Source organism: Rattus norvegicus, chromosome 18 (assembly GCF_021556685.1).
Source record: "Rattus norvegicus strain SHRSP/BbbUtx chromosome 18, alternate assembly SHRSP_T2T, whole genome shotgun sequence".
In the NCBI taxonomy this organism is placed as follows: Eukaryota; Metazoa; Chordata; class Mammalia; order Rodentia; family Muridae; genus Rattus; species Rattus norvegicus.
The window spans coordinates 625,305-650,886 of record NC_141551.1 but is presented as its reverse complement, the minus strand read 5'-3'; the positions used below and the strand labels follow the sequence as shown (position 1 = coordinate 650,886).

At 40.0% G+C, this 25,582-nt stretch overlaps 1 protein-coding gene across 1 annotated transcript; it reads right to left on the bottom strand.

The window, feature by feature from the left end:
• Positions 1–13,257: 13,257 nt before the first annotated feature.
• LOC134483082 (zinc finger protein 501-like) lies at positions 13,258–25,004 on the bottom strand. Its single transcript, XM_087593739.1, has 3 exons — positions 24,990–25,004; positions 24,084–24,210; positions 13,258–14,402 (listed from the first exon to the last, which is right to left on the bottom strand). The coding sequence occupies exons 1-3, from the start codon at positions 25,002–25,004 to the stop codon at positions 13,258–13,260; spliced, it is 1,287 nt and encodes a 428-aa protein (XP_087449865.1).
• Positions 25,005–25,582: the final 578 nt, after the last annotated feature.

Below are 25,582 nucleotides of genomic sequence, written 5' to 3'. Positions count from 1 at the left end.
ACCAGGGAGTGGGGAGGTCTGGTGGGGTGGGTGAGACATGCCTTTGGAGTTTGGGAACAGTAATTGGATTAGAAACTGTTAGAGGGAAGAACAAGAGGGAGATAATGACTGGAATGTAGAAAACGATTAAAGATATTTTCCTTTAAAAAGAAAGAAAAGAAGAGCCAGAACACATAGAACAGGTAGGGACAACCAGAGTCCTGTCTGCAGCCACACCATGTGGCACAGATAAGAGGAATATAGCCAGAGGTCAGCCCACTGCTCCTCACATTGGGAACTGTTAGAATGTGCAAGTGCGTGATAGACAGATGGTAGAAAAATGAAAGTGGAATAGTTTCAGCAATGTGAATAAAGACAGAACTACAGAGTCAAGGATCGAGAAGAACAGACTGGTATGGATAGCCTGCCCTGACCCCTCAGGCCATGGTGAATTCCAAGTCCATGCTACAACTGATGGTCATGCCTGTGTCTATGCCCATGAAGCAGCAAGGGATTATGTGAATGACAATGGCTCATATTACCACTTAGGACCATGTGGTTGTCCTTGGTCTGAACTGCCATCTGGAATAATATGTGATACTGAAAGAACCTAGCTCGAGTCTCGGGATGGCGCACCCCAGGAAACACCAATTTCGGATGAGCCCCAAATTGAAAGATCCCCGAAGAGAGACCCTTACTCAAGTCTCGGGAAATTGCGGACCCCAGACACAGAGAGACCATTTTGCATGTAATAAGCAAAGGCGAGGTTTATTACAGAGATCTATTACGGAAATCTCCAGGCCGAAACGTATCTAGTGCAGGAGACAGAGGTGTAGACCCCGAAACTCAAAAGTCAGGGGTTTATATAGGGAAGGCTAGGGGTTTTGGCGCATTTTCACATAATTGGCTGTTTCAAACAGTGGCGGCTAATTTTTGGCATGGCTGTAAGTGATTGGCTCATTTAAACATAGCAGTGAGATTACAGCACAGCAGAAGAGTACATGTTGACTGGGGCATTCAGGGTTTTAGAAGCTAGGGGCTTATCTGTGTTTGAAGGACATCTGGTTAAAGTGTGACTCTGAGTAAGCTGGGGGAGGTGCCCTCCTGCCAAATGGTTTATGACTCAGACCTGATAACTCAGGCTGGTTTTTGCATTCCTTTTCTTTATCTTTATGGTCTGTTAGTCCGGGCGGGGCTGCCTGGACTTGCTTTTCACAATGTTTAGCCCTGAGTCTGTGAATTTTGAAACTTATTCTTTTAACTTCATATTTTTAAACCCTTAATCTGTATAATTTTCCTTTCAATACCCAATGGCTGTGTGGACCCCACCACTCACTGGCTGTAACATTGATGAGAGCTAAGCATATACTTTGCTGGTTGCAGCATTTGGGAAACACAATGCTGTACTTCAACTGGATACCAAAGTGGATCTGGCCTTGATTGTAATGGCACCATGGAGCAGACTGAGGGTGTGAGAACAGGAGTGCTGGCCCCTCTCTGATGCTACATGCAACATGCAGGAGAGAGGTATCCAAACCTCAACTGATCTGTAAATTATATCTGTTCCTGATAGTGAACTCACGTATAATCGAGCCTTTACAGCATGAGAGAGGTAGAACTTGCCAGCTGAGGCATTGGGTGAGCAAGTCTAGGCAGTGCCAAGGGCTGACCCGAGTAGTAATGGTTGTGGAGAGCTGGTGGGCAAAGCAACTCAACTACCATTCATGCCCAAATCCAGGGCCATCCCCTTATCGGTTAATATATACTGTATGTGTCTTTTGTGGTCTGGTTTCCCTCACTCAAGAAGATATTTTCTAGTTCACAGACTAAGATTTTATATAATTAAATATAGTATACATCCATTTCTTAAAGCAAATTTAATTTCAGTACAGTTAAAAATGTATTAACTTAAAGAGATGGTAAATTTTCATTAACATGGACAAAGAACATTTTAAGAACTGAAAAAATAATCCCCATCAAAATACCAATCCAATTCTTCAGAGAGTTAGACAGAACAATTGGCAAATTGATCTGGAATAACAAAAAACCCAGGATAGCTAAAACAATAATAAAAGGACTTCCGGGGGAATCACTATCCCTGAACTCAAGAAGTATTACAGAGCAATAGTGATAAAAACTGCATGGTATTGGTACAGAGACAGACAGATAGACCAATGGAGCAGAATTGAAGAACTAGAAATGAACCCACACACCTATGGGCACCTGATTTTTGACAAAGGAGCCAAAGCCATCCAATGGAAAAAAGATAGCATTTTCAGCAAATGGTGCTGGTTCAACTGGAGGTCAACATGTAGAAGAATGCAAATCGATCCATGCTTATCACCCTGTACAAAGCTTAAGTGCAAGTGGATCAAGGACCTCCACATCAAACCAGATACACTCAAACTAATAGAAGAAAAAGTGGGGAAGAATCTCAAACACATGGCTACGGGAGATAACTTCCTGAACAAAACACCAATGGCTTATGCTCTAACATCAAGAATTGACAAATGGGATCTCATAAAACTGCAAAGCTTCTGTAATGCCAAGGACATCGTTGTTAGAACAAAACGGCAACCAACAGATTGGGAAAAGATCTTTACCAATCCTACAATAGGGGGCTTTTATCCAAAATATACAAAGTACTCAAGAAGCTAGACTGCAGGGAGACAAATAAACCTATTAAAAAATGGGGTTTGGAGGTAAACAAAGAATTCACAGCTGAGGAATGCCGAGTGGCTGAGAAACACCTAAAGAAATGTTCAATATCTTTAGTCATAAGGGAAATGTAAATCAAAACAACCCTGAGATTTCACCTCACACCAGTGAGAATGGCTATGATCAAAAACTCAGGTGACAGCAAATGCTGCGAGGATGTGGAGAAAGAGGAACACTCCTCCATTGTTGGTGGGGTTGCAGACTGGTACAACCATTCTGGAAATCAGTCTGGAGGTTCCTCAGCAAATTGCACATGAACTAATTGAGGACACAGCTATACCTCTCTTGGACATATAGCCAAAAGATGCCCCAACATATAACAAAGCCACATGCTCCACTATGTTCATAGTGAAGAGTTCAATTTCAAAAAGTTAGTCATAAACAAGGTCCGAAGTACCTGAGGGAGACTATAGGGCTTCCCGGACCATTTGGAGCTGAAGAGTTAAAATAAAAACTTCATAAAAACTGCAAAAGAACAGCAGATAAGGGGGCAGGACAGAGCTGGCCTGAGATGTGCCCGGCCAAGCCCAAAAACAAGGTCAAGGGATTGTTCCAGGAAGGGGGCCATCTGGACGGATGACTCCCTGCTCTACAGATAAAGATAAGACATTCTCCTATATCGAGAACACCCCAGCCCGCACGTACTGCTTGCAGATGAGACCTTGTACCCATTTCCCTTGGTGATAACCACGCAAAACCCCCTGGCTTCTCCTATATAAACCCCTGCCTGAAGAGGCTCGGGGCCGATTCCTCTGTCTCCTGTGTGAGATACGTGTCGGTCCAGGATCTCGTTAATAAACGCTACCTCTTGCTGTTACATCAAGACCGGCTACACGCGTTTCTTGGGGGCACCTCAACCTGTGACTGGAGCGAGAGTCTCCCCAAGTTTGGTGGTCTATCATTTGGGGGCTCGTCCGGGATGGGAGCGTGACCCCCCCCCCCCCCCGGAGACTCAAATGCCCCTTGTAGGTACGTTGGTATGTGTGTTGAGAAGTGGCCTCTGTGTGTGTGTGTGTGTGTGTGTGTGTGTGTGTGTGTGTGTGTGTGTGTACATGGTTTTTGTGCCGTAAATTGTGTCTTTTTCGGTACCGGTTTTAAGTTTGAGTGCACTCGGGTGGATGAAGGATTCCCACCCGTATAGGCGCCTGAGAGTAGATGCAGGATTCCTACTCTGAGAGAGAGTAGATGCAGGATTCCTATTCTGAGAGCAGATGCAGGATTCCTGCTCGGAGAGTAGATGCAGGATTCCTACTCTGGGAGTAGATGCAGGATTCCTGCTCTGGGAGCAGATGCAGGATTCCTGCTCTGAGAGCAGATGCAGGATTCCTGCTCCAAACAACCACCCTTCTTAAATTTTTTTGACTGCGGACAGGGGGACGCCCCGGTGCTACAGGCTCTGGAAGACGTTCCAAGAGCCGAACATAGTCGGGAGGATAGCCAAGGAGATCTGACTGTGACTTTCCGGAACCAGGGGGACGGAGAGCTCCTCCTACCAAGGCGGTCCTATTTTTCTTCACCATGGGACAGTCTGTGTCCACCCCATTGAGTCAAACTTTGAATCATTGGTCAGAGGTTAAAGGTAGAGCTCAAAATTTATCTGTGGAAGTGAGAAAGGGATGCTGGCAGACTTACTGCACATCTGAATGGCCAAGGTTTGGAGCAGGCTGGCCACAGAGGGCACCCTAGACAATGCTATTATTTTGTCAATTAAAAAGATTGTTTTTCAGTCCGTACCTGGATCTCACCCGGATCAGGTCCCCTACATCGTGATATGGGAGAACCTCGCCTCCGACCCTCCCCATGGCTGAAGCCCTGGTCTTGGGCATCCCCATCCCTGTCCTCACACATATTGGTAGCCCAGGAGCTGCAGACAGAGAAGAAGACGACTCCTGGAATTTATCCTGACATCGAAGGTCTTCCAGATGAAGATGAACCCACACCTGAACCCACACCATGGGTGCCCAGTCCTCCCCCACCCCCTTATCAACATAACAAATCTGAGGGCCCCGTGGCCAGTACTAGAATCCAGCGTGGAACAAATATAGTGAGTAAAAAAACTTAGGTTTGTGGATCCCGCTCTAGTGGCAGTGTGTTGGTTGATAGCCAACGTTAATTTTTTAAAAAAAACATAGTGTTTTATCTGTGCTTGTGCTCGCAGCCCACACAATAGGGGAAAGGGAAACTAGCTGCGGAGCTGCTGCAGCGAGCATGGGGACTTCTCAAGTCTCACCCAATTTTTCTGGCTCTTCAAGAGCTGTTTAAAGAAAAAGGCTTAAGGTAAAAAGAAACACTATAGTGAATTGCTACATCTTGGTTCGCTATCTCTGGAAATCTCACGGTAGACATCTGTGATAAGCGGAAAATATTTAAATTTTGCTTGGGAGCAAAGAACCTTAAAGGGACAGGCTACATTAGAAATGCTACAGGAGGAACTGTCTGAAAAGACTGAGAGCGAGGTGGGAGAGGACTCTAAGGAAAACAAGAACAAGAAAGGAATTTCTGACATTTTCTCACAGAAGGAGAGCGCTCATTAAGAGAAGTTCTTTAAGGAAGCCTGCCTTATCTGCTGGCCCTATTCCAAGAGAGGAGTCAGTCTCCAGCATTGAATTACGTTTTCGTTGGTCATCATTAACATGGAGAGTGTCTTTGATCCTATTCCCACAGCAGCCAGTTCCTGCCCCTGTGGTCAAAATGCCCCAGGTTGGGGGACAAAAAGAGCCCCTAAAATAGTTTCAAAGAATCTACAACAAACTGAAAAAAAAAACAACTTTGTTTTGCCAGTCAAGATTTAGAATTCAGGCTTTGGCGGTGGCCAAGGTCAGGATTAATGTTTTCTTTTCCATGGGCCTTTAACCCAGTGAGACAGTTTGGTAAAGGGCTACTACTGAGGTCCTGATAGCCCCAGGTAAACTGGTTACAATTCTTTTGTCAGCCACCTGTCATCTAACACCCAGGTTCTAACGTCCCTCCATCCTTTTGTTATTAGTTCTTACTGGAAGCCTAGTGTCTTTTGGAGGCCGGTTCTCTTGAGAGGCAAAGCCACCAAGCGGACACTGAAGAGAGACATTCCTTGAGAGAAAATCTAAGTCTAGAGAGATAGTCGATAACAGATCGGCTGCCTCTCTGCTCGCCTTTCTGGTTCATAGACAAAGCTTGTGCTTATTTGTACAATGGACTTTTTGTCCAAGAAGGCCTCCTGGTTTAGCTGTGTGACTAAATGCTGTTTGCCCTCTTCAGTAGACCTCTATTCTCAAGATTCTCTTGTTTTCTCACCATCCCATTTGAGATGCTTGTTAGTAACTATTACAGGCCTTCTTTACCACTGAGGAAAGACGGAATCCTACTGGAGGCCAGAAAGAATGTTCCAGACATAGATGGAAGGCCCGCACTTCTGCCTGTTGACTTCAATACACCTAAAGGTAGGGAGTGCCAGGTCTGCCACCAGGCTCCAAGGGTGGGTCTCTGAGGGGCTGGAAAATGCCCCACCAATCTGGCTAAGATAAGGAAAAGATATGAAGAAAAAGTTACAGAAACTTGAAGGGTTAAGCTAAGTTGCTGAGAGTTAGTGTAAGTTACAGAAAAAGTAAAGTTAAAGTGTGGTTACGTGGACAGCATCTAATAGCTGTAAAAGAAGATACAGAAGATATGAGAGAGACTATGGAAGAGAAAGAGGAAAAAAAAGGTAAAAAGAACAGGAAGCAAGGGAAGAAAAGAGACAAAAAGAGGAGATTAAAGAGCTAAAGAGAGATAAGAGACAAGAGAGAAACGTATACTGGCCACAGTAGTTAGGGAACCTAGGAAGATAGTACCTGGCAACTGAAGAGAATTCCTGACTAAAGATCAATGTGCCTAATAAAAAGAAAAAGGACACTGGGTCAGGGACTGCCCAAGAAAGAACAAGAGGGGCCACTGGAGAGCTTCTTGGTCCTAGAGTGCTGGCTATGTACAGAGAGAGAAGAGAAGTGTGAATAGAGGGACCCAATGCTCTGTGCTCCTATGCCCCCCCCAGTGGGCCAATATCCAAAGACCTTGAGTACAAGGGGCTACTGACAACAAACAATACTTATGGACTTCCCGAGAACAGTGGACCTTGGCGTGGGCTGGGTAACCCACTTGTTCATGGTCATCCCTGACTGCCCCTATCCTGAGAAATTCGCACTCCAAAATGGCTTGCGTGGACTGAAATGGCTGGGTGAGGCCATGTATATGCATATCTACAGACTGTGTATGTGGAGCTTAAGACCTGTCTCAGTGCACCAGTACCTGATGGTGAGAGATGTGTGGCTTAGTCCTGTTCTGCCTGGAACACATCACTCCTGCCAGCCGGGCACTAACAATTATCACCCAATCCAGGACTTAAACTGTGGTAGAGTGGCTGATGTTTTGCCTTTAAATGAAATGTCCCAGAAGATGGGACCACTGGTCAGCTGCCATGGAGACAATCTGGTCACCTTGCTGCCCAATCCTGACCTGGAGCCACTGTAACATGAGTGTCAAGCACTGGCAGAAGCCCATGGGTGGAGAAAAGACCTCTGCGACTGGTTGATTGACCCCTGCTGAAAGCCGAGGCTACCTTGTCTACAGATGGGAACAGTTCTCTTTATGAAGGTCAGAGATAAGTGGGTGCTGCCATGGTGGACAACACAATGTCATCTGGGATGGCTGAACCTCAACCCCCCAGCACATCAGTGCCGCAGATGCCTTTGCCATCTCTTGGATGCCCTGGTGAAGCCAACAACTGTGAGTACTATTCATTGCTCAGGATATCAGAAGGAAGAGATTCAGTGGCATGGGGCAGTAACAAAGCAGATAAAGTGGCTCAGGAAATGGCTATACAGGAGCCTATCCTGGTTACAGGACTACAAGAGACAGCCACTGGGAACTGGGATTGGACTAAGGGATGGCCTCACTTAGAATGTACAACAGAAGAAAAGGCCCAAATTGCTTAAACAAACAAACAAACAAACAAACAAAAAGACAATGGCACACTTGAGAAAGCTATACTCCTCAGAGAGCAAAGAGAAAAACTCACTTTGCCAAATACAGAAATGGACTCATTTAAGAGATAAAAAGTTTGTCCAAGTAGTTAAGTATATGTAATAGACTTTAAGATTTTAGCCAGAGAGACAGTAAAAAATATAAGGTATGTCAATAAGTGAATACTTAACAAGCAAACAGGGCAAAGAGACCTAAAGAGTTTAGTGAAAAGTTGAATTGAACTTCACTGAGACAAAAACCGAAAAATATGATCACAAGTATCTCCTAGTGCTTGTAGACACTTTTTCAGGAATAGATAGAAGCTTTCCTCACCAAATGAGAGATGGCCTCTACAATCATCAAGAAGATACTAGAAGAAATCTTCCCCAGGTCTGGAATGCCCAAGGTAATCTGGTCAGACAACGGCCCTACTTTCGTTGCCAAGGTAAGCCAGGGTGTGGCCAAGTATTTAGAGGTCGATTAGAAATTACATTATATTTACAGACCTCAAAGTTCAGGACAGGTAGAATAAAAAAAAATAAGACTCTAAAAGAGACCCTATTCAAATTGACCATGGAGACTGGCACAGACTGGGTGACACTCCTTCCCTCTTGCTCTCTTCAGAGCAAGAAATACCCATTCCAGACTCAACTTTACCCCCTTTGAGATCTTATATTGGGCCTCAGCTCCTCGACTGTATCAGATGATGTTACTGAACCAACATGTCATAGTAATAATGATTTGCATGCCAGGCTAAAAGACCTACAGGTGATATGGAAAGAAATCTGCTCACAGCTGACAGCAGCCTATGCCCCGGGGACCCCTGAGACATCTCATCAGTTCCAGGTCAGAGACTGCAGCTACACTGAGCCCAGACACTCGAGCCTCACTAGAAAGGACTGTACCTGGTGCTACTGACCACCCTGACAGCCATCAAGTCCCAGCCCTCACCAACAGCGTACTAGCTGTTGGGGCTGAGAGCTGGGACCTAGAGGGACACTCAGATCTTCAAAAAGCTCCCTAGACTTAAGTGACTGGGAGGTTGCTAAAATGCAACAAGAATTTCATGTTTGCCCTGGGTTCCATCGGGATAGGTGAGGAGATAGGCTTGATTTAACATTACATATGTTAGTACTCCTAACACTTCTTGAGACTGTGCCTCAGGAATCACAATCTGTATAAGTTTAAAAGTTCTGAAAGCTGGTCATGACCTTGGTGTATAGGTTTAGATAGTGTCCAGGTTAGAATCCTGATGCTAAAAACTTAATAAGACACAAAAGAGAGTTAAAAATTATTTAAGGCTATCTAGGTGCTACAAGGACAGCACAAGGACATCTGCTGTAGCCCTACAATACAAGGCTTATAGAGAATTCAGAACTGTCATTGACTCTGACCTCCAAGAATATCTAACCTTCCTCTCAGAGGTAGTCCTTCAAAATAGGAGAAGATTAGACCTGATATTCCTTAAAGAAGGAGGGCTATGTGCTGCTTTGAAAAAAAATGTTGTTTTTACCTCGATCACTCAGGGACCATTAAAGATTCTATGGCTAAACTTAGAGAGAGGCTAGACAAGAGACGACGAGAATGAGAAGCCACTTATAGCTGGTTTCAAAGCTGGTTCAATAGGTCCCCATGGCTTACCACCCTGTTGTCGGCCTTAGCCGGTCCCTTGATTATCCTCCTCCTTTTGCTCACTTTTGGACCTACATCATTAATCGCCTTTTAACATTTGTCAGGGAACGGATTAGTGCTATACATGTCCTCATGTTAAGACAACAGTATCAGGCTGTACGGGGTGAAGAGCCTCTAGATGCTGAACTCATCATGTAGTTCTAAGATTAGAACTACTCACAACAAGTAGAGAGGAATGAAGAGTTAAATTTCAAAAAGTTAGTCATAAACAAGGTCCGGTCTACCTAAGGGAGACTATAGGGCTTGCCGGACATTTGGAGCTGAAGAGTTAAAATAAAAACTTCATAAAAACTGCAAAAGAACAGCAGATAAGGGGGCAGGACAGAGCTGGCCTGAGATGTGCCCGGCCAAGCCTCAAAACAAGGTCAAGGAATTGTTCCAGGAAGGGGGCCATCTGGACAGATGACTCTCTGCTCTACAGATAAAGATAAGACGTTCTCCTATATTGAGAACACCGCAGCCCACACGTACTGCTTGCAGATGAGACCTTGTACCCATTTCCCTTGGTGATAACCACGCAAAACCCCCTGGCTTCTCCTATATAAACCCCTGCCTGAAGAGGCTCGGGGCCGATTCCTCTGTCTCCTGTGTGAGATACGTGTCGGTCCAGGATCTCGTTAATAAACGCTACCTCTTGCTGTTACATCAAGACCAGCTACTCGCGTTTCTTGGGGGCTCCTCAACCTGTGACTGGAGCGAGAGTCTCCCCAAGTTTGGGGGTCTTTCAATAGCAGCCTTATTTATAATAACCAGAAGCTGGAAAGAACCCAGATGCCCTTCAAGAGAGGAATGGATACAGAAAATGTGGTACATCTACACAATGGAGTACTACTCAGCTTTCAAAAACAATGACTTTATGAAGTTCATAGGCAAATGGTTGGAACTGGAAAATATTATCCTGAGTGTGGTAACTCAATACTCGAAAAACATACATGGTATGCACTCATTGATAAGTGGATATTAGCCCAAAGGCTCGAATTACCCTAGATGCACAGAACACATGAAACTCAAGAAGGATGACCAAAGTTCAAATGCTTCACTCCTTCTTTATAAAGGGAACGAGAATACCCTTGGGAGGCAAAGGGCAGAACAGAGGCAGAAGGAACACCCATTCAGAGTCTGCCCCATGTGGCCCATATATATATACAGCCACCAAACTAGATAAGATGGATGAAGAAAGAAGCGCAGGCTGAAAGGAACTGGATGTAGATCTCTCCTGAGAGACACAGCCAGAATACAGCAAATACATAGGCGAATGCCAGCAGTAAACCACTGAACTGAGACTGGGACCCTCGTTGAAGGAATCAGAGAAAGGACTGAAAGAGCTTGAAGGAACTTGGGACCTCATATGAACAACAATGCCAAGCAACCAGAGCTTCCAGGGACTAAGCCACTACCAAAAGACTATACATGGACTGACCCTGGGCTCCAACATCATAGGTAGCAATGAATAGCCTAGTAAGAGCACCAGTGGAAGGGGAAGCCCTTGGTCCTGCCGAGACTGAACCCCCAGTAAACGTGATTTTTGGGGGGGATGGCGGTAATGTGGGAAGGATGTGGAGGGGAACACCCATATAAAAGGTGAGGGGGAGGGGTTAGGGGGATGTTGGCCTGGAAACCCAGAAAGGGAATAACAATCGAAATGTAAATAAGAAATACCCAAGTTAATAAAGACGGAGAACAAAAAAAAAAAAAAAAAAGAACTGAAGAAACAATATTTTCTGGGCTTCCAGGAAAGTAATCATTTCTGAATTTTAAGACTTGTACCAATGTCATAGCTTAGTTTATGAATATATTAAAGAAAACAATTCTAAGAATTGGGTTTATTTAGAAAAGGTTCTTTCTGTGAATTTATGTCCATAAGATGTTATCTGTAAAGACTTGCTGATGTAATAACTTTTGTTTAATGAACTATAATTTTCCACCTTAATAAGAAAGTATGAATGAATTTCATTTGAAAGACTGAAAATACTTCTTTAAACAAAAAATTGTTGTCCTAAACGTGTCAGTGGCAGAATATCTCCAGCAATGGAACTGATGCTGTGTCGAGGCAATATTTAAAACAGAAAAAAACAAACAAAGGGACCTGTTTCAAAGATAGGACCTACTAGTGTTCTAGTGATTGATCTGCAGTGTTGACACACTGCACCCAGGAAGCTCAGCAGGATCATTACACACAGATTTAACAGATTAACAAGGAAGCCAGTTTATACCAACAAACCAGAAGAGACTCAAGGTTAGTGTGTGTGTGTGTGTGTGTGTGTGTGTGTGTGTGTGTGTGTGTGTGACTAAGTACTTTCTTCATCTTTGTAGATAAAGTTTCCTTATGGGAGCAATACTCAGGACAAAACTTCTATGAGCAACAGTTGTATGATACACAATATAAAGCACACTCCATGAATATGAATATTTTGGCCAATGGAGAAGTTGTTATGTTAAAGCTTCAACCCTCTCCTCCACAAATGGGTCCACATAGGAATTTTCACTAGAACAGAGACTAGGTTCTTTGAAATGTCAGTGAATTTATGCCTAAAACTTACACATGCATGCACACTCACACATACACACACAAACACATACACACACAGGCACACAAACTCAGATAGCCTTATGGTGTCCTTGGATCACCATATATATGCTTCATAATTACTGTCTGGAATTTGTCTAAAGCAATCAAATTTATGCTTTTGGGACAGGTTTCTCTTGGCATCATCAATCAGGAAATGGAGTATATGAATGACTTCATCCTTGCACAAAATAGATACTAATCACACTAAGGTAGTAGTAATGAAAAACTTGTAATATATTTATTAATAATTGTGACAAAGAAGGGTTTAGTTTCAGATTAAAAATTACTCTATAAAAGCTTAAAGAAAAACACCACAATAAAATCTACAGAGAATATATATCACAAATCCAATTATTCTACCAAACTAAACTATATAGAACTTTAAACAACAGGTTTGTATAAGAATAGTTATTAATATTATTTTGGCTTAAATGCTTAAATTTTAAAATACTGTTATTTAATGAATTTGAAAATGAAATCTATACTATCATTAATCAATGGTGTCAGATTAATGCTGGGTGAATTTTTTCATAGTTTATAGCTAATAAAACAACTTAAAATGTTGAAAGGGTCATTTCTGAATAAAATATTTCCAACTACTATCAAGTATATGACTACCCTATGGGAATTATTTATAATGCTTTAGGTTTCAATAATATTTTTAAATAAATATTTCTATATAAATATGCATAAAGTAATTACCTATTAAGTTAGTCTTATGCATGGAGAAAGTTGATTCAAGGTTTGAACTTGTTCTAAATGATTAGCCATACTGTTTACATTTGTTAGGTTTCTCACCAGTATGCATGGTGTGCTGTATTTGAAGATATGATTCCTTTGAACAAATATTTACATCCATTACATTAGTAATGTTTTTTCTACTTAACGGAATCTGTGGGGACCTTGAAGAGGTGAGGAACAGGAAAAGCATTTCTCACATTCATTATACTTATAAGGCTGCTTTCCAGGATGGATTCTTTGATGAATTTGAAGAGTTGAGAACCAGGAAAAGACTTGCCAACTTTTTTCATTAGTGAAGATTATCTCTTCTCTAGATTCTATACTGAACTTAAAGATTTGAGGACTGGGTAAATGATATTCTACAGTGATTTCATTTAAATGTTTTTTCTCCAGTATGTAACCTGTTGTGACTTTTATGACTTCAGTAACCTGTAAAAGATTCCCCACATTCATTACACTTGCAAGGCTTTTCTCCTGTATGGATTGTGTGGTGAATTTGAAGACTTAATGAGTTTGTAAAAGATTTCCCACATCCATTACATTTGTAAGATTTGTTTCCAGTATGGATTATATGGTCAACTTTAAGAGCTGAAGACTGTGTATAGAAGATTTCCCACATTCATTACATTTATAAGGTTTGTCCCCTCATGGATTTTGTCGTGAGTTTTAAGATTTGAAGACTGTGTAAAGGATTTCCCACATTCATTACATTTGTATGGTTTGTCTCCAGTATGGGTTTTGTGGTGAGTTCTGAGTTTTGAGTACTTGATAAAAGATTTGCCACATTCATTACATTTGTAAGGTTTTTCTCCTGTATGGATTCTGTGGTGAATTTTAAGACTTGAAGACTCTGTAAAAGATTTCCCACATTCATTACATTTGTAAGGTTTGTCTCCAGTATGTATTCTGTGGTGAATTTTAAGACCTGAAGACCATATATAAGATTTCCCACATTCATTACATTTGTAAGGTTTTTCTCCTGTATGGATTCTGTGGTGATTTTGAAGACTTAAGGAGTTTGTAAAAGATTTTCCACATCCATTACATTTGTAAGGTTTGTTTCCAGTATGGATTCTGTGGTGAGTTTTAAGACTTGAAGACTGTGTAAAAGATTTCCCACATTCATTACATTTGTAAGGTTTGTCTCCAGTATGGGTTCTGTGGTGAGATCTGAGTTTTGAGTATTTGATAAAAGATTTGCCACATTCATTACATTTGTAAGGTTTTTCTCCTGTATGGATTCTGTGGTGAGTTTTAAGATTTGAAGACTGTGTAAAAGATTTCCCACATTCATTACATTTGTAAGGTTTGTCTCCAGTATGTATTCTGTGGTGAATTTTAAGACCTGAAGACCATGTAAAAGATTTCCCACATTCATTACATTTGTAAGGTTTTTCTCCTGTATGGATTCTGTGGTGAATTTTAAGACTCGAGGAGCATGTAAAAGATTTCCCATACTTATTACATTTGTAAGGTTTGTCTCCAGTATGAAATCTGTGATGAATATGAAGATTTGAGAGACCTGTTAAGGATTCCTCCCATTCGTTAAATTTGTAAGGTTTGTCTCTGGCATGGATTCTGTGATGAGCTTTAAGTCTTAGGAACTGTGTAAAGATTTTTCCACATTCATTACACTTGAAAGTTGTCTCTTGAGTAGAAATTCTGTAGTGACCCTTAAGAGTTGAGGACTGAATTCTCTCAGGAGGAGAATCTGGAGATTCCTGAGCTTCTTCAGGAATGAAACAGATGACTTTTGCAAAGAAATCATTTCCATACTCATCTATTTCATGTTCTTCATTCTCATATCTACATTCCCAGAATTTCTCTCTATGTAGATCTGAAACGTCATTACATGCAAATCTTTGTATTATTTTCTTGAGAAAATAATCCTGTGTAAATGTCTTTGAGAATAGCTTCTTTGTAGAATCACAACACAGACCTGAAATTAACAAGAATATGTCATTATGTGACACATTGCAATTGGTTGAAAATCATATATATATATATAATCATGACAGAAATATGCAACACCAACCTGCTCAAATTTTGTCCAAAGAAACAAATATCATAGATATAATGTACATTAGGAGATATTTCATGAAATCTATGATATATTTTATATAAGTGAACTTCATCAATAATAACTCAATGGCAAATACATCAACAAGGTATTTTTATTTATATGTCTTTTTATTTATTCTTTATTTTTTTACAGAACAAAATGTACCACATCAACTTCCACCCTATAACTGTTGCACATCAAATACCAGTTGAGACACTCCCAACACCAAGAAGATATCCCAACCCACACAAAAACCACTCTACCAGATAACCCCAATCCTTGAGGCCTCAAGTTTCTTGAGGATTAGATATATCTTCTATGGCTGAAGTCAGACCCTGCAGTGCTCTACTATAAAGTGTTGGGAACCTCATATCCACTGGTGAATGTTGGCCGGTTGGTGGCTCAGTATCGGACAGATCTCATGGGTCCAGATTAGTTGAGACTTATACACTTCCTATAGGGTTGTCCTGCTCCTCATTTTCTTCAAGTATTTCCTTAATTCAAAAACAGGGGTAGAAATCCTGTGGAGGAGAGAGCTGGACCCTCAGAAGTACAGACACTCCTGAGAATCCATAGTCGACAAAAACATTCTGCCCTCATTCCTGACCCTAGGGGACATCGCCTAGGCACAGGGATATAGCAAGAGTCAGGGACAGGATCCTATGAGATCCAGATGAAAGAAAACAGGTCAACAGGAGTTCTGTCACAGAGGCCTACTGGAAGGACAAGCCACTTTTACAGTCAGCAAGACAAGCCAACGCCAAAGACAACCTGTTCGTGAGAGGCAAGCATGGGAACATAAGCATTAGAAACCAAGACTACTTGGCATCATCAGAGCCCAGTTCTCCCAAAAAAGCAAATACTGGATATACAAACATGCTGGTAAAGCAAGATTTGGATTTAAAACCAAATTTATGGTGATGATGGAGGACTTTATTAAGGACATAAATAATTCCCTTAAAGAAATACAACACAAGTACAAAAACAGAAACCCTTAAGGAGGAAACACAAAAATTCCATAAAAATGGCAGTTTTGCCAAAAGCAATCTACAGATTCAATGCAATCCCCATCAAAATATCACCTGATTTCCTCATAGAGTTAGAAAGAGCTATTTGCAAATTACGTTGGAATAACAAAAACCCAGAATAGCGAAAAATATACTCAACAATAGAAGAACTTCTGGGGGAATCACCATCTCTGACCTCAAGCAGTATTACAGAGCAATAGTGTTAAAAAATTGTATGGTATTGGTACAAAGACAGGCAAGTAGATCAGTGGAATAGAATTAAGACCCAGAAATGAATCCACACATCTATGGTCATTTGATCTTGGACAAAGGAGGTACAACAATCCAATGGAAAAAGGATAGCATTTTCAAAAAATGGTTCTGGTTCAGCTGGAGGTCAGCATGAAGAAAAACACAATTTGACCCACTCATATCACCCTGTACAGAACTTATGTCCAAATAGACAAGTACCTCCAAATCAAACCAGATACACTCAAATTAATAGAAGAAAAAGTAGGGAAGAGTCTTGATCACGTGGACACTTTGGAAAATTTCATGAAAGAAACACAAATGACTTATGCTCTAAGGTCAATAATTGACAAATGAGACCTCATAAAGCTGCAAAGCTTCTGAAAGGGAAAGGACATTGTCATTAGTACAAAAGAACAACCAACAAATTGGGAAAAGAAAACCTACATCAGAGGGAGTGCTAATATCAAAAAATAGACTCTACAGAGGCAAATAACAGTATTAAGAAATGGGGTAAAGATATAACAAAAGAATTCTCAGCTAAGGAATATCCAATGGCGGAGAAATACCTAAAGAAATGCAAACAAACAAACAAATAAAAACAAACAAAAACAAACAAACAAAAAATGTGAAATTCCAACTCACACCAGTGAAAATGGCTAAGATTAAAAACTCAGATGACAACAGATGTTGGTGAGAATGTGGAGAAAGAGGAACACTCCTCCATTGTTGGTGGGATTGCAAACTGGTACAACGACTCTGGAAAACAGTCTGGAGGTTCCTCAGAAAATTTCATATTGCAATACCTGAGGACCCAGCTATACCTCTGCTGGGCATAAACCCATAAGATGCTCCAACATACAATAAGACACATGCTCCACTATGTTCATAGTAGCCTTATTTATAAGAGCCAGAAGCTGGAAATAAAACAGATGCCCTTCAACAGAGGAATGGACACAGAAAATGTCATATATCTACACAGTGGAGTACTAATCAGCTATCAAAAACAATGACTTCATGAAATTCATAGGCAAATGGAATGAACTAGAAAATATCATCCTGAGTGAAGTAACCAAATTCCAGAAAAACACACAAGGTATGCACTCACTTATAAGTGGGTATTAGCCCAAAAGCTCTAAACACCCAAGGTACAATACCCAGACCATATTAAGCTCATGAAGAAGGATGTCCAAAGTGTAGATGCTTCACTCCTTCTTAAAAGGGGGAACAAAAATATTCATAAAGGGGAAGTGGGGGCAAAGTTTGGAACAACGAGTGAAGGAATAGCCATTCAAATCTGCCCCACATATGCCCCATATATGTACAGTCACCAAGACTAGGCAAAATTGATGAAGGTAAGAAAGGCATGCTGACAGGAACTAAATATGAATGTCTCCTGAGAGACACAGCTAGATCATGTCAAATACAGACATGAAGGGTAGCAGCAAACCACTGAACTGTGAACAGGACACATGTAAGAGGAATTAGAGAAGGGATTGAAAGAACTGAAGGGGACTGCCACACCACAAGAATAGGAATGCCAACCAGGGAGTAAATTCCTACCTAAGGACTATATACATGGAATGACACATGGCTCCCACTAAATATGGAGCAGAGAAAGGCCTTGTTTGGCAACAATGGAAGAATAATCCCTTGGTCTTATTAAGGTTGTATCCCCAATTTATGGAAATGACAAGGAGTCAGTAAGAGTAGGTGGATGGGAAGGGGAACACACTTATAGAAGATGGGGAGAGGGATGAGGCAGGGGGATTATGTCCTGGAAACCAGGAAAGGAACGACATTTGAAATGTAAATAAAATATATCCTAGAAAAAATGAAGAAAAAACAAGGCTGAAAAAAAAAAAGAATTTACAAATGGAACCTGAGAAAACTGCAAAGCTTTCATAAGGCAACAAGCACTATCATTAGATGAAAATGGGAAGGAACAGATTGGGAAAAGATCTTTCCCAATCCTCCATTGGAGATTATATCCAATATATACAAAGAATGCAAGAATTTATATTCTAGAGAGATAAAAAACTCTATAGAAAACTGGAGTACAGAGCTAAACAATGAATTCTTACCTGAGGAATATAGAATGGCTGAGAAGTAACTAAAGAAATGGTCAACATCCTTAGTCATCAGTTTAATGCAAATCAAAACAACTGTGAGATTCCACCTCACACCAGTCAGAATGGCTAAGATCAAAAACACAAGTGAAAACAGATGCTGATGAGGACATGGACACCCGGCATTTTGCTGCATGCAAGAAATACACCTCAGAGAGAAAGACAGACACTCTACTCAGAGGAAATGGCTGGAAAACAATTTTCCAAGCAAAAGGCCCGAAGAAACAAGCTGGAGTTGCCATTCTAATATCAAATAAAATTGACGTTTAACCAAAAGTCATTAAAAAAGATAAGGAAGGACACTTCATATCCATTAAAGGAAAAATCCACCAAGATGAACTCTCATTCCTAAATATCTATGCTCTGATTGCAAGAGCACCTACATTTATAAAAGAAACCTTACTAAAGCTCAAAGAACATATTGCCCCTCAGTCGATAATACTAGGAGATTTCAACACCCCACTCTCATCAATGGACAAATCATGAAATCAGAAAAAAAAACAGAGACATAGAGAAACTAACAGAAGTTATGAAACAAATGGTTTTAACAGATATTTATAGAACATTCCATCCTAAATCACAAGGATATACCTTATTCTCAGTACCTCATGGAACCTTCTTCAAAATTGATGATATATTTGGTCAAAAAAGAGGACTCAACATATACATGAAGATAGAAATAATCCTGTGCATCCTGTCAGATCACCTCGAACTAAGACTGGTCTTTAATAACAACAGTAATGAGAGAAAGTCCACATAACATGGAAGTTTAACAATGCTCTACTCAATGACAACTTGGTCAAGGAAGAAATAAATGAATACATTAAAAACTTCTAAGGACTTAATGAAAATGAAGATACAACATTCCCAAACTTATAGGACACAATGAAAGCAGTACTAAGAGGAAAACTCATAGCTCTGAGTGCCTAGAAAAAGAAACAGGAGAGAATATATATCAGCAGCTTGGCAGCACACCTACAAGATCTAGAACAAAAAGAAATAAATAAACCCAAGAGGAGTAGGAGGCAGGAAAAAAATCAAACTGAGGGATGAAATCAACCAAGTAGAAACAAAAAGGACTATACAAAGAATCAACAAAAGCAAGAGCTGTTTCTTTGAGAAAATAAACAAGATAGATAAACCCTTAGCCAGATTATCCAGAGGTTACAGAGAATGTATCCAAATTAACAAAATCAGAAATAACAACAGAATCTGAAGAAATTTTTAAAAAATCATCAGATTCTATTACAAAAGCCTATATTCAACAAAACTTAAAAATCTGGAGGAAATGGACAATGTCCTAGACAGATACCAGGTACCAAAGTTAAATCAGGAAGAGATAAACCATTTAAACAACCCCATAACTCCTACAGAAATAGAAGCAGTCATTAAAGGACTCTCAACCAAAAAGAGCCCAGGTCCAGACAGGTTCAGTGCAGAATTCTATCAGACCTTCATAGAAGACCACATATGAATACTGTCCAAACTATTCCACAAAATAAAAACAGACAGAACAGTACCCAATTTCTTCCATGAAGCTAGAATTACTGTTATTCCAAAACCAAAGACCCAACAAAGAAAGAGAACTTCAGACCATTTATTAATATTGATGCAAAAATACTCATTAAAATTGTTGCAAACCGAATCCAAGAACACGTCAAAATGATCATCCATCATGATCAAGTAGGATTCATTCCAGGGATGCAGGAATGTTTAATATACAAAAATCCATCAGTGTAATCCACTATATAAACAAATTCAAAGATAAGAACCACATGATCATTTCATTAGATGCCGAGAATGCATTTGACAAAATTTAACACCCCTTCATGATAAAAGCCCTGGAAAGATCAGGAATTCAAGGTCCATATCTAAACATATTAAAAGCAATATATGGAAAACCAGTAGCTAACATCAAACTAAGTGGCGAGAAACTTGAAGCAATCACCCTGAAATCAGGGACGAGACAGGGCTGCCCACTCTCTCCCTACCTATTGAATAGTACTTGAAGTCCTAGACAGAGCAATCAGACAGCAAAATGAGGTTAAAGGGATACAAGTTGGAAGGGAAAAAAATTAAAATGTCACTGTTTGCAGATGACATGATAGTGTACTTAAGTGACCCCAAGAGTTCCACCAGAGAACTACTAAGCCTAATAAAACAACTCCAGCAAAATGACTGGGTATAAAACTACCTAAAAACAAATCAGTAGCCTTCCTTTCCTGAAAAGATAAACAGCCTGAAAAAGAAATTTGGGAAATGATCCCCTTCACAAAAGTTACAAATAACATAAAATACCTCAATGTGACTCTAACCAAGCAAGTTAAAGATCTGTATGACAAGTACTTGAAATCTCTGAAGAAAGAAATTGAAGATACCAGCAGATGGAAAGAGCTCCCATACTCGTGGATTGGCCAGATAGATGTAGTAAAAATGGCCATTTTGCCAAAAGCAACCTACAGATTCAATGCATTCCCCATCAAAATCCCAATTCAATTCTTCAGAGAGTTAGAAAGAGCAATTTGTAAATTCATCTAAAATAACAAAAAAACCCAGGAGAGCAAAAACTATCCTCAACAATAAAAGAACTTCTGGGGGAATCACCATCCCTTACCTCAAGCAATATTACAGAGAAATGGTGATAAAAACTGTATGGTATTCATACAAAGACAGGCAGATAGATCATTGGGATAGAATTGAAGACCAAGATTTTAACCCACACTCCTATGGTCACTTGATCTTTGTCAAAGGAGCTAAAATTATCCAGTGGAAAAAGGATAGCATTTTCAACAAACGGTCCTAGTTCAAATGGAGGTCAGCATGCAGAGGAATACAAATCGATGCATTCTTAATGGCTGTGCATAAAACTTAAGTGTAAGTTAATCAAGGACTTCAACTTGAAACCAGACATGCTAAAACTAATAGAAAAAAATGGAGAAAAGCCTGGATTGTATGGGCACTGGGGAAGATTTCCTGAACAGAACACCAATGGCTTATGCTCTAAGATCAAAAATCAACAAATGGGACCTCATAAAACTGCAAAGCTTCTGTAAGGCAAAGGAAACTCCCTTTAGGACAAATCAGTAACCAACAGATTGAAAAAAGGTCTTTACCAATCCTACGTAAGATAGAAATATATACAAAGAAATATATACAAAGAAATCAAGAAGGTAGACCACAGAGAGACAAATAACCCTATTAAAAATATCAAGTAGGACTCATCACAGGGATACAGGGATGGTTCAATACACAAATATCTATGAACCTAATCTACTGTAGAAACAATCTCAAAGAAAATATATAATCATCTAATTAGATGCTGAGAAAGCATTTGAAAGATCTCAACATCCCTTCATGATAAAAGTCTTGGAAGATCAGGAATTCAATGCCCACAACTAAACATAGTAAAAGCAATATACAACAAACCCTTAGCGAACATAAATATGAAAGTACAGAAATTTGAAGCAATCCCACTAAATTCAGGGAATAGACAAGACTGCCCACTCTCTCCCGATCTATTCAGGATAGTACTTGAAGCCCTAAAGAACAAAAATAGGTCAAAGGGATACAAATTGGAAAGGAAGAAATCAAAATATCACTATTTGCAGATGATATGATAGTAAACTTAAGTGACCCAAAAGTTCCACCACAGAACATTTAAACCTGATAAACAAAGACGTCAAAGGGGTTGGATTAACAAAATAATGGAAAGAAAACTATAGGCTGTCTCTACTTAAAAGATAAAAAGGCTGAGAACGAAATTAGTGAAACAACACCCTTTACAATAGTTACAAATAATATGAAATAACTTGGTGTAACTTTAACCAAGCAAGTGAATGATCTGTATGACAAGAACTTCACTTCTCTGAGGAAAGAAATGGAAAAAGAACTCAGAAGATAGAAAGATCTCCTTTGCTCATGGATTGCCAAGATGGATATATTACAATGGCCATTTTGTCAAAAGCAATATAAAGATTAAATGCAATCGCATCAAAATCCCAACTCAATTCTTCATAACTTATAAAGAGCAATTTGCAAATTCATTTTGGAATAACCAAAAAGCCAGGATAGCAAAAAATATTTTTACAACAACAACAACGAACTTCTGAGAAAAACCACCATACCTGACCTCCAGCTATATTCCAGGGCAATTGTGATCAAACAAACAAACAAACAATGAACAAACCAACATGGTATTGGTAGAGAGACAGGCTAGTTGAGGAACAGAATAGATCAGTAGACCCAGAAATGAACCCACATACCTATTGTCACTTGATCACAGGAGCAAAAACCAGCAAATGGAAAAAATACACTGTTCTCAACAAATGGTGCTGGTTCAACAGGAGGTCAGCATGGAACAGAATGCAAATCATTCCATTCTTACTGCCTTGTACAAGGCTCAAATCCAAGTGACTTAAGGACCTCTCATAAAACCAGATACACTGCAACTAACAGAAAAGAAAGTGGTAAGAAGCCTTAATCACAGGGGAACAGGGGAAAGTTTTCTGAACAGAATACCAATGGCCTATGCTCTAAGATCAAGAATTGACAAATGTGACCAAATAAAAGTGCATAGCTTCTGAAAGACAAAGGACACTGTCAATAGGACGAAGCTGCAACCAACAGATTGCAGCTTTACTAAGATACATAGTACTAATGAGTACCCAGTTACAAGACACCTTGCAATATACCCAAACTATGCTCCAACATATAACAAGAACACATACTCGACTATGTTCATAGTGGCCTTATATATAATACCCAGAATTTGGAAACAATGCGGATGTCCTTAGACAGAAGACTGGATACATAAAATGTGGTACATTTACACAATGGAGTACTACTCAACTATTAAAAACAATGACTTCGTGTAATTCATAAGCAATGAATGGAACTAGAAAATATGATCATGATTGAAGTAACCCAATCACAAAAAAAGACACATGGTATATACTCACTGATTCGTGGATATTAGCCGAAAGGCTGGGAATACCCAAAATACAAATTACAGACCACATGAAGCTCAAGATGAAGGAAGACCTAAGTGTGGATGCTTCAAGCCTGTCAAGAATGGGGAACAAAATACCCATAGGAAGAAATATAGAAACAAAATGTGGATTGGAGACTGAAGGAAAGGCCATCTAGAGACTGCCCCACCTGGGGATGTATCCCATATACAGTCACCAAAACCAGTCACTATTGCTGATGCCAAGAACTACATGCTGACAGGAGCCTGATATAACTGTCACCTGAGAGGCTTGCCCAAGCCTTACAAATACAGAGATGATTAGTCATATCTAACCATTGCACTAAGAATGGGGTCCCCAATGGTGTAGGTGGATAAAGGACTGAAGGAGCTGAAGGAGTTTGCAATCCCATAGGAAGAACAACAATATCAACCAACCAGATACCCCAGAAATCCCAGGGACTAGACCACCATCTCAAGAGTATAAAGGGATAGATCTATGTCTCCAGCACATATGTAGCAGAGGATGGACTTGTCAGGCATCAATGAGAGGAGAGGCCTTTGGTCCTGTGAAGTCTCAATGACCCAGTGTAGGGGAATGCCATGGCAGGGAGGAGGAATAGCTTGGTTGGATAGAGGTACACCCACGTAGAATCAGTGGGAGGGGAGTTGGGATAGGGGATACCAAGAATGGTATAACATTTGAAATGTAAATAAAGACCTATCCAATCAAAGAAAAAAAGTGAATGTGTGAGTCACAGTGCATTCAAATATAAATGTTACTAAATGCTTATTCCAAGGACATATAAGAATGAAGAATCCTTATATAAAATGTAAAACCAAGATAAAGGTACTGAACATGTTAACTGTAAAGAAGATACTAATCAATCTGTAACAATTTAAGACACCTAATGATTAATGTAAGTCAGACCAAAACACTGAGTAGAGTTTTACAAATCCCTTAAGTAGAAATTACGAAAAAAATATTTCTCACCTGCAGAAACCAGGTTGTTATAATTCTCCAACATGACATCTCTGTACAAAGTCGGCTGAGCAGAATCCAGACATTCCCACTCCTCCCTAGAGAACTCTATAGCCACATCCATGAAAGTCAATAGACCCTGAAATTAAAATTAACAGTATCCCTTTTTATCCATTATCCATGTTCTATATTTCACCCAAGGAAAGATTCATTAATTATAGAACTTGGTCTGGTATAAATAACTAGTACACATTTTTGATAAATTGTGCTCTGAATGAAAGAATGCTGTGCAAAGAATATTTGCAAAGATTCAATATGCTATCAGTTCTCAACCTGTGGGTGGTGACCCCTTTGGAAATGAAACTGCATGACCCTCTAGTATATGTAATGGTAGTTGCCTATGGTACCAGAAAACAGGGGTATTTACTTTCTGCCTCATACACTAGAAAAATTGCAACTATGAAGTAGCAATAAAAATAAAATTATAGTTGGGATCACCATGACTTGAGGAACCCTAATAAAAGGTTGAAGGAGTAGGATAGCAGAGAATTACTGCCTTGGGACTGAGATGCAACATTCATGAAACATGAGCCTTTATCTCAGGTAAATAATGACACAAGCGACTCTGTAGAATTATACATTCCCCTTTGCCATCACGTACATTCAGCTTTCTTAGCAGAAGCTTTACAAGATTTTCAGAATACATTTCCATATATATATATTGAAAAATAAGTAGCCTGCAATAAGTAAAAACCTGTCTTTAGCACACAATTGACATAAGTTTTGAAAACTTAATTCTGAGAGTCATATGAAAAAATAGTGCTGTAAATGTGAGTCAGCATAGGAAAGTTTGGAAGTTTTGGCAATGAAGATTCTGTAAGAATACTCAACCTTTCCCATAATCCTGCATACATTTACCTGACAAGAAGCCATCTTTCCTTTCTCCTTCAGAAGGGAATATCTCACAGAACTTCACATTTCACATTCCACAAAGTCACTCTGTACTTAGAGAGAGCAGGTCCTCCTGTTCCTTGCAAAACTGAAGAGCAGAAAGCAGGAATCAAAACTAACCACACACTGTGACTCGTCTCAGAGAAGAGATGGGGAAAAATGATTTCTATAGGCAGAAATAAAACAAAAGATTATCTTGTTCTGAATTTAGGTGCTGTTTTTCTAGAAAATGGTGTATTCTCTACAGACCTGGAAATGCGGCTGCAGTGACCTGCTATAAACCTAATTCAGACAGATCAGAGTTTTAAATGCAGGCTGAGCAGAGCCGTCAGCTGAAGTTGATGGTCACCTTTTCTTTCCTTAATATTTATCTCAGATGGTTATTCAAAATCAAGTGGAGGCATCTCTTTTCAATAATTGCCAGAATCTGTGAGGTGTCCACAGCTGAAGGTATTTTTCATGCTGGGTATGCATTAGAGTTTCCTGAGGCTGAGAAAAGCAAGTCAGTCAGTGCCTGTCTCACCAGTCTGAAAAGAGATAGTACTTTTGGAGTTTATGTC

What these genes read in the sequence shown, in the direction of transcription:
- LOC134483082 (XM_087593739.1), bottom strand. An exon ending in TAACAACCTGGTTTCTGCAG is followed by an intron (nt 14,403 to 24,083) that starts GTGAGAAATATT and finishes TTCCTGAAGAAG; the next exon opens with CTCAGGAATCTCCAGATTCT.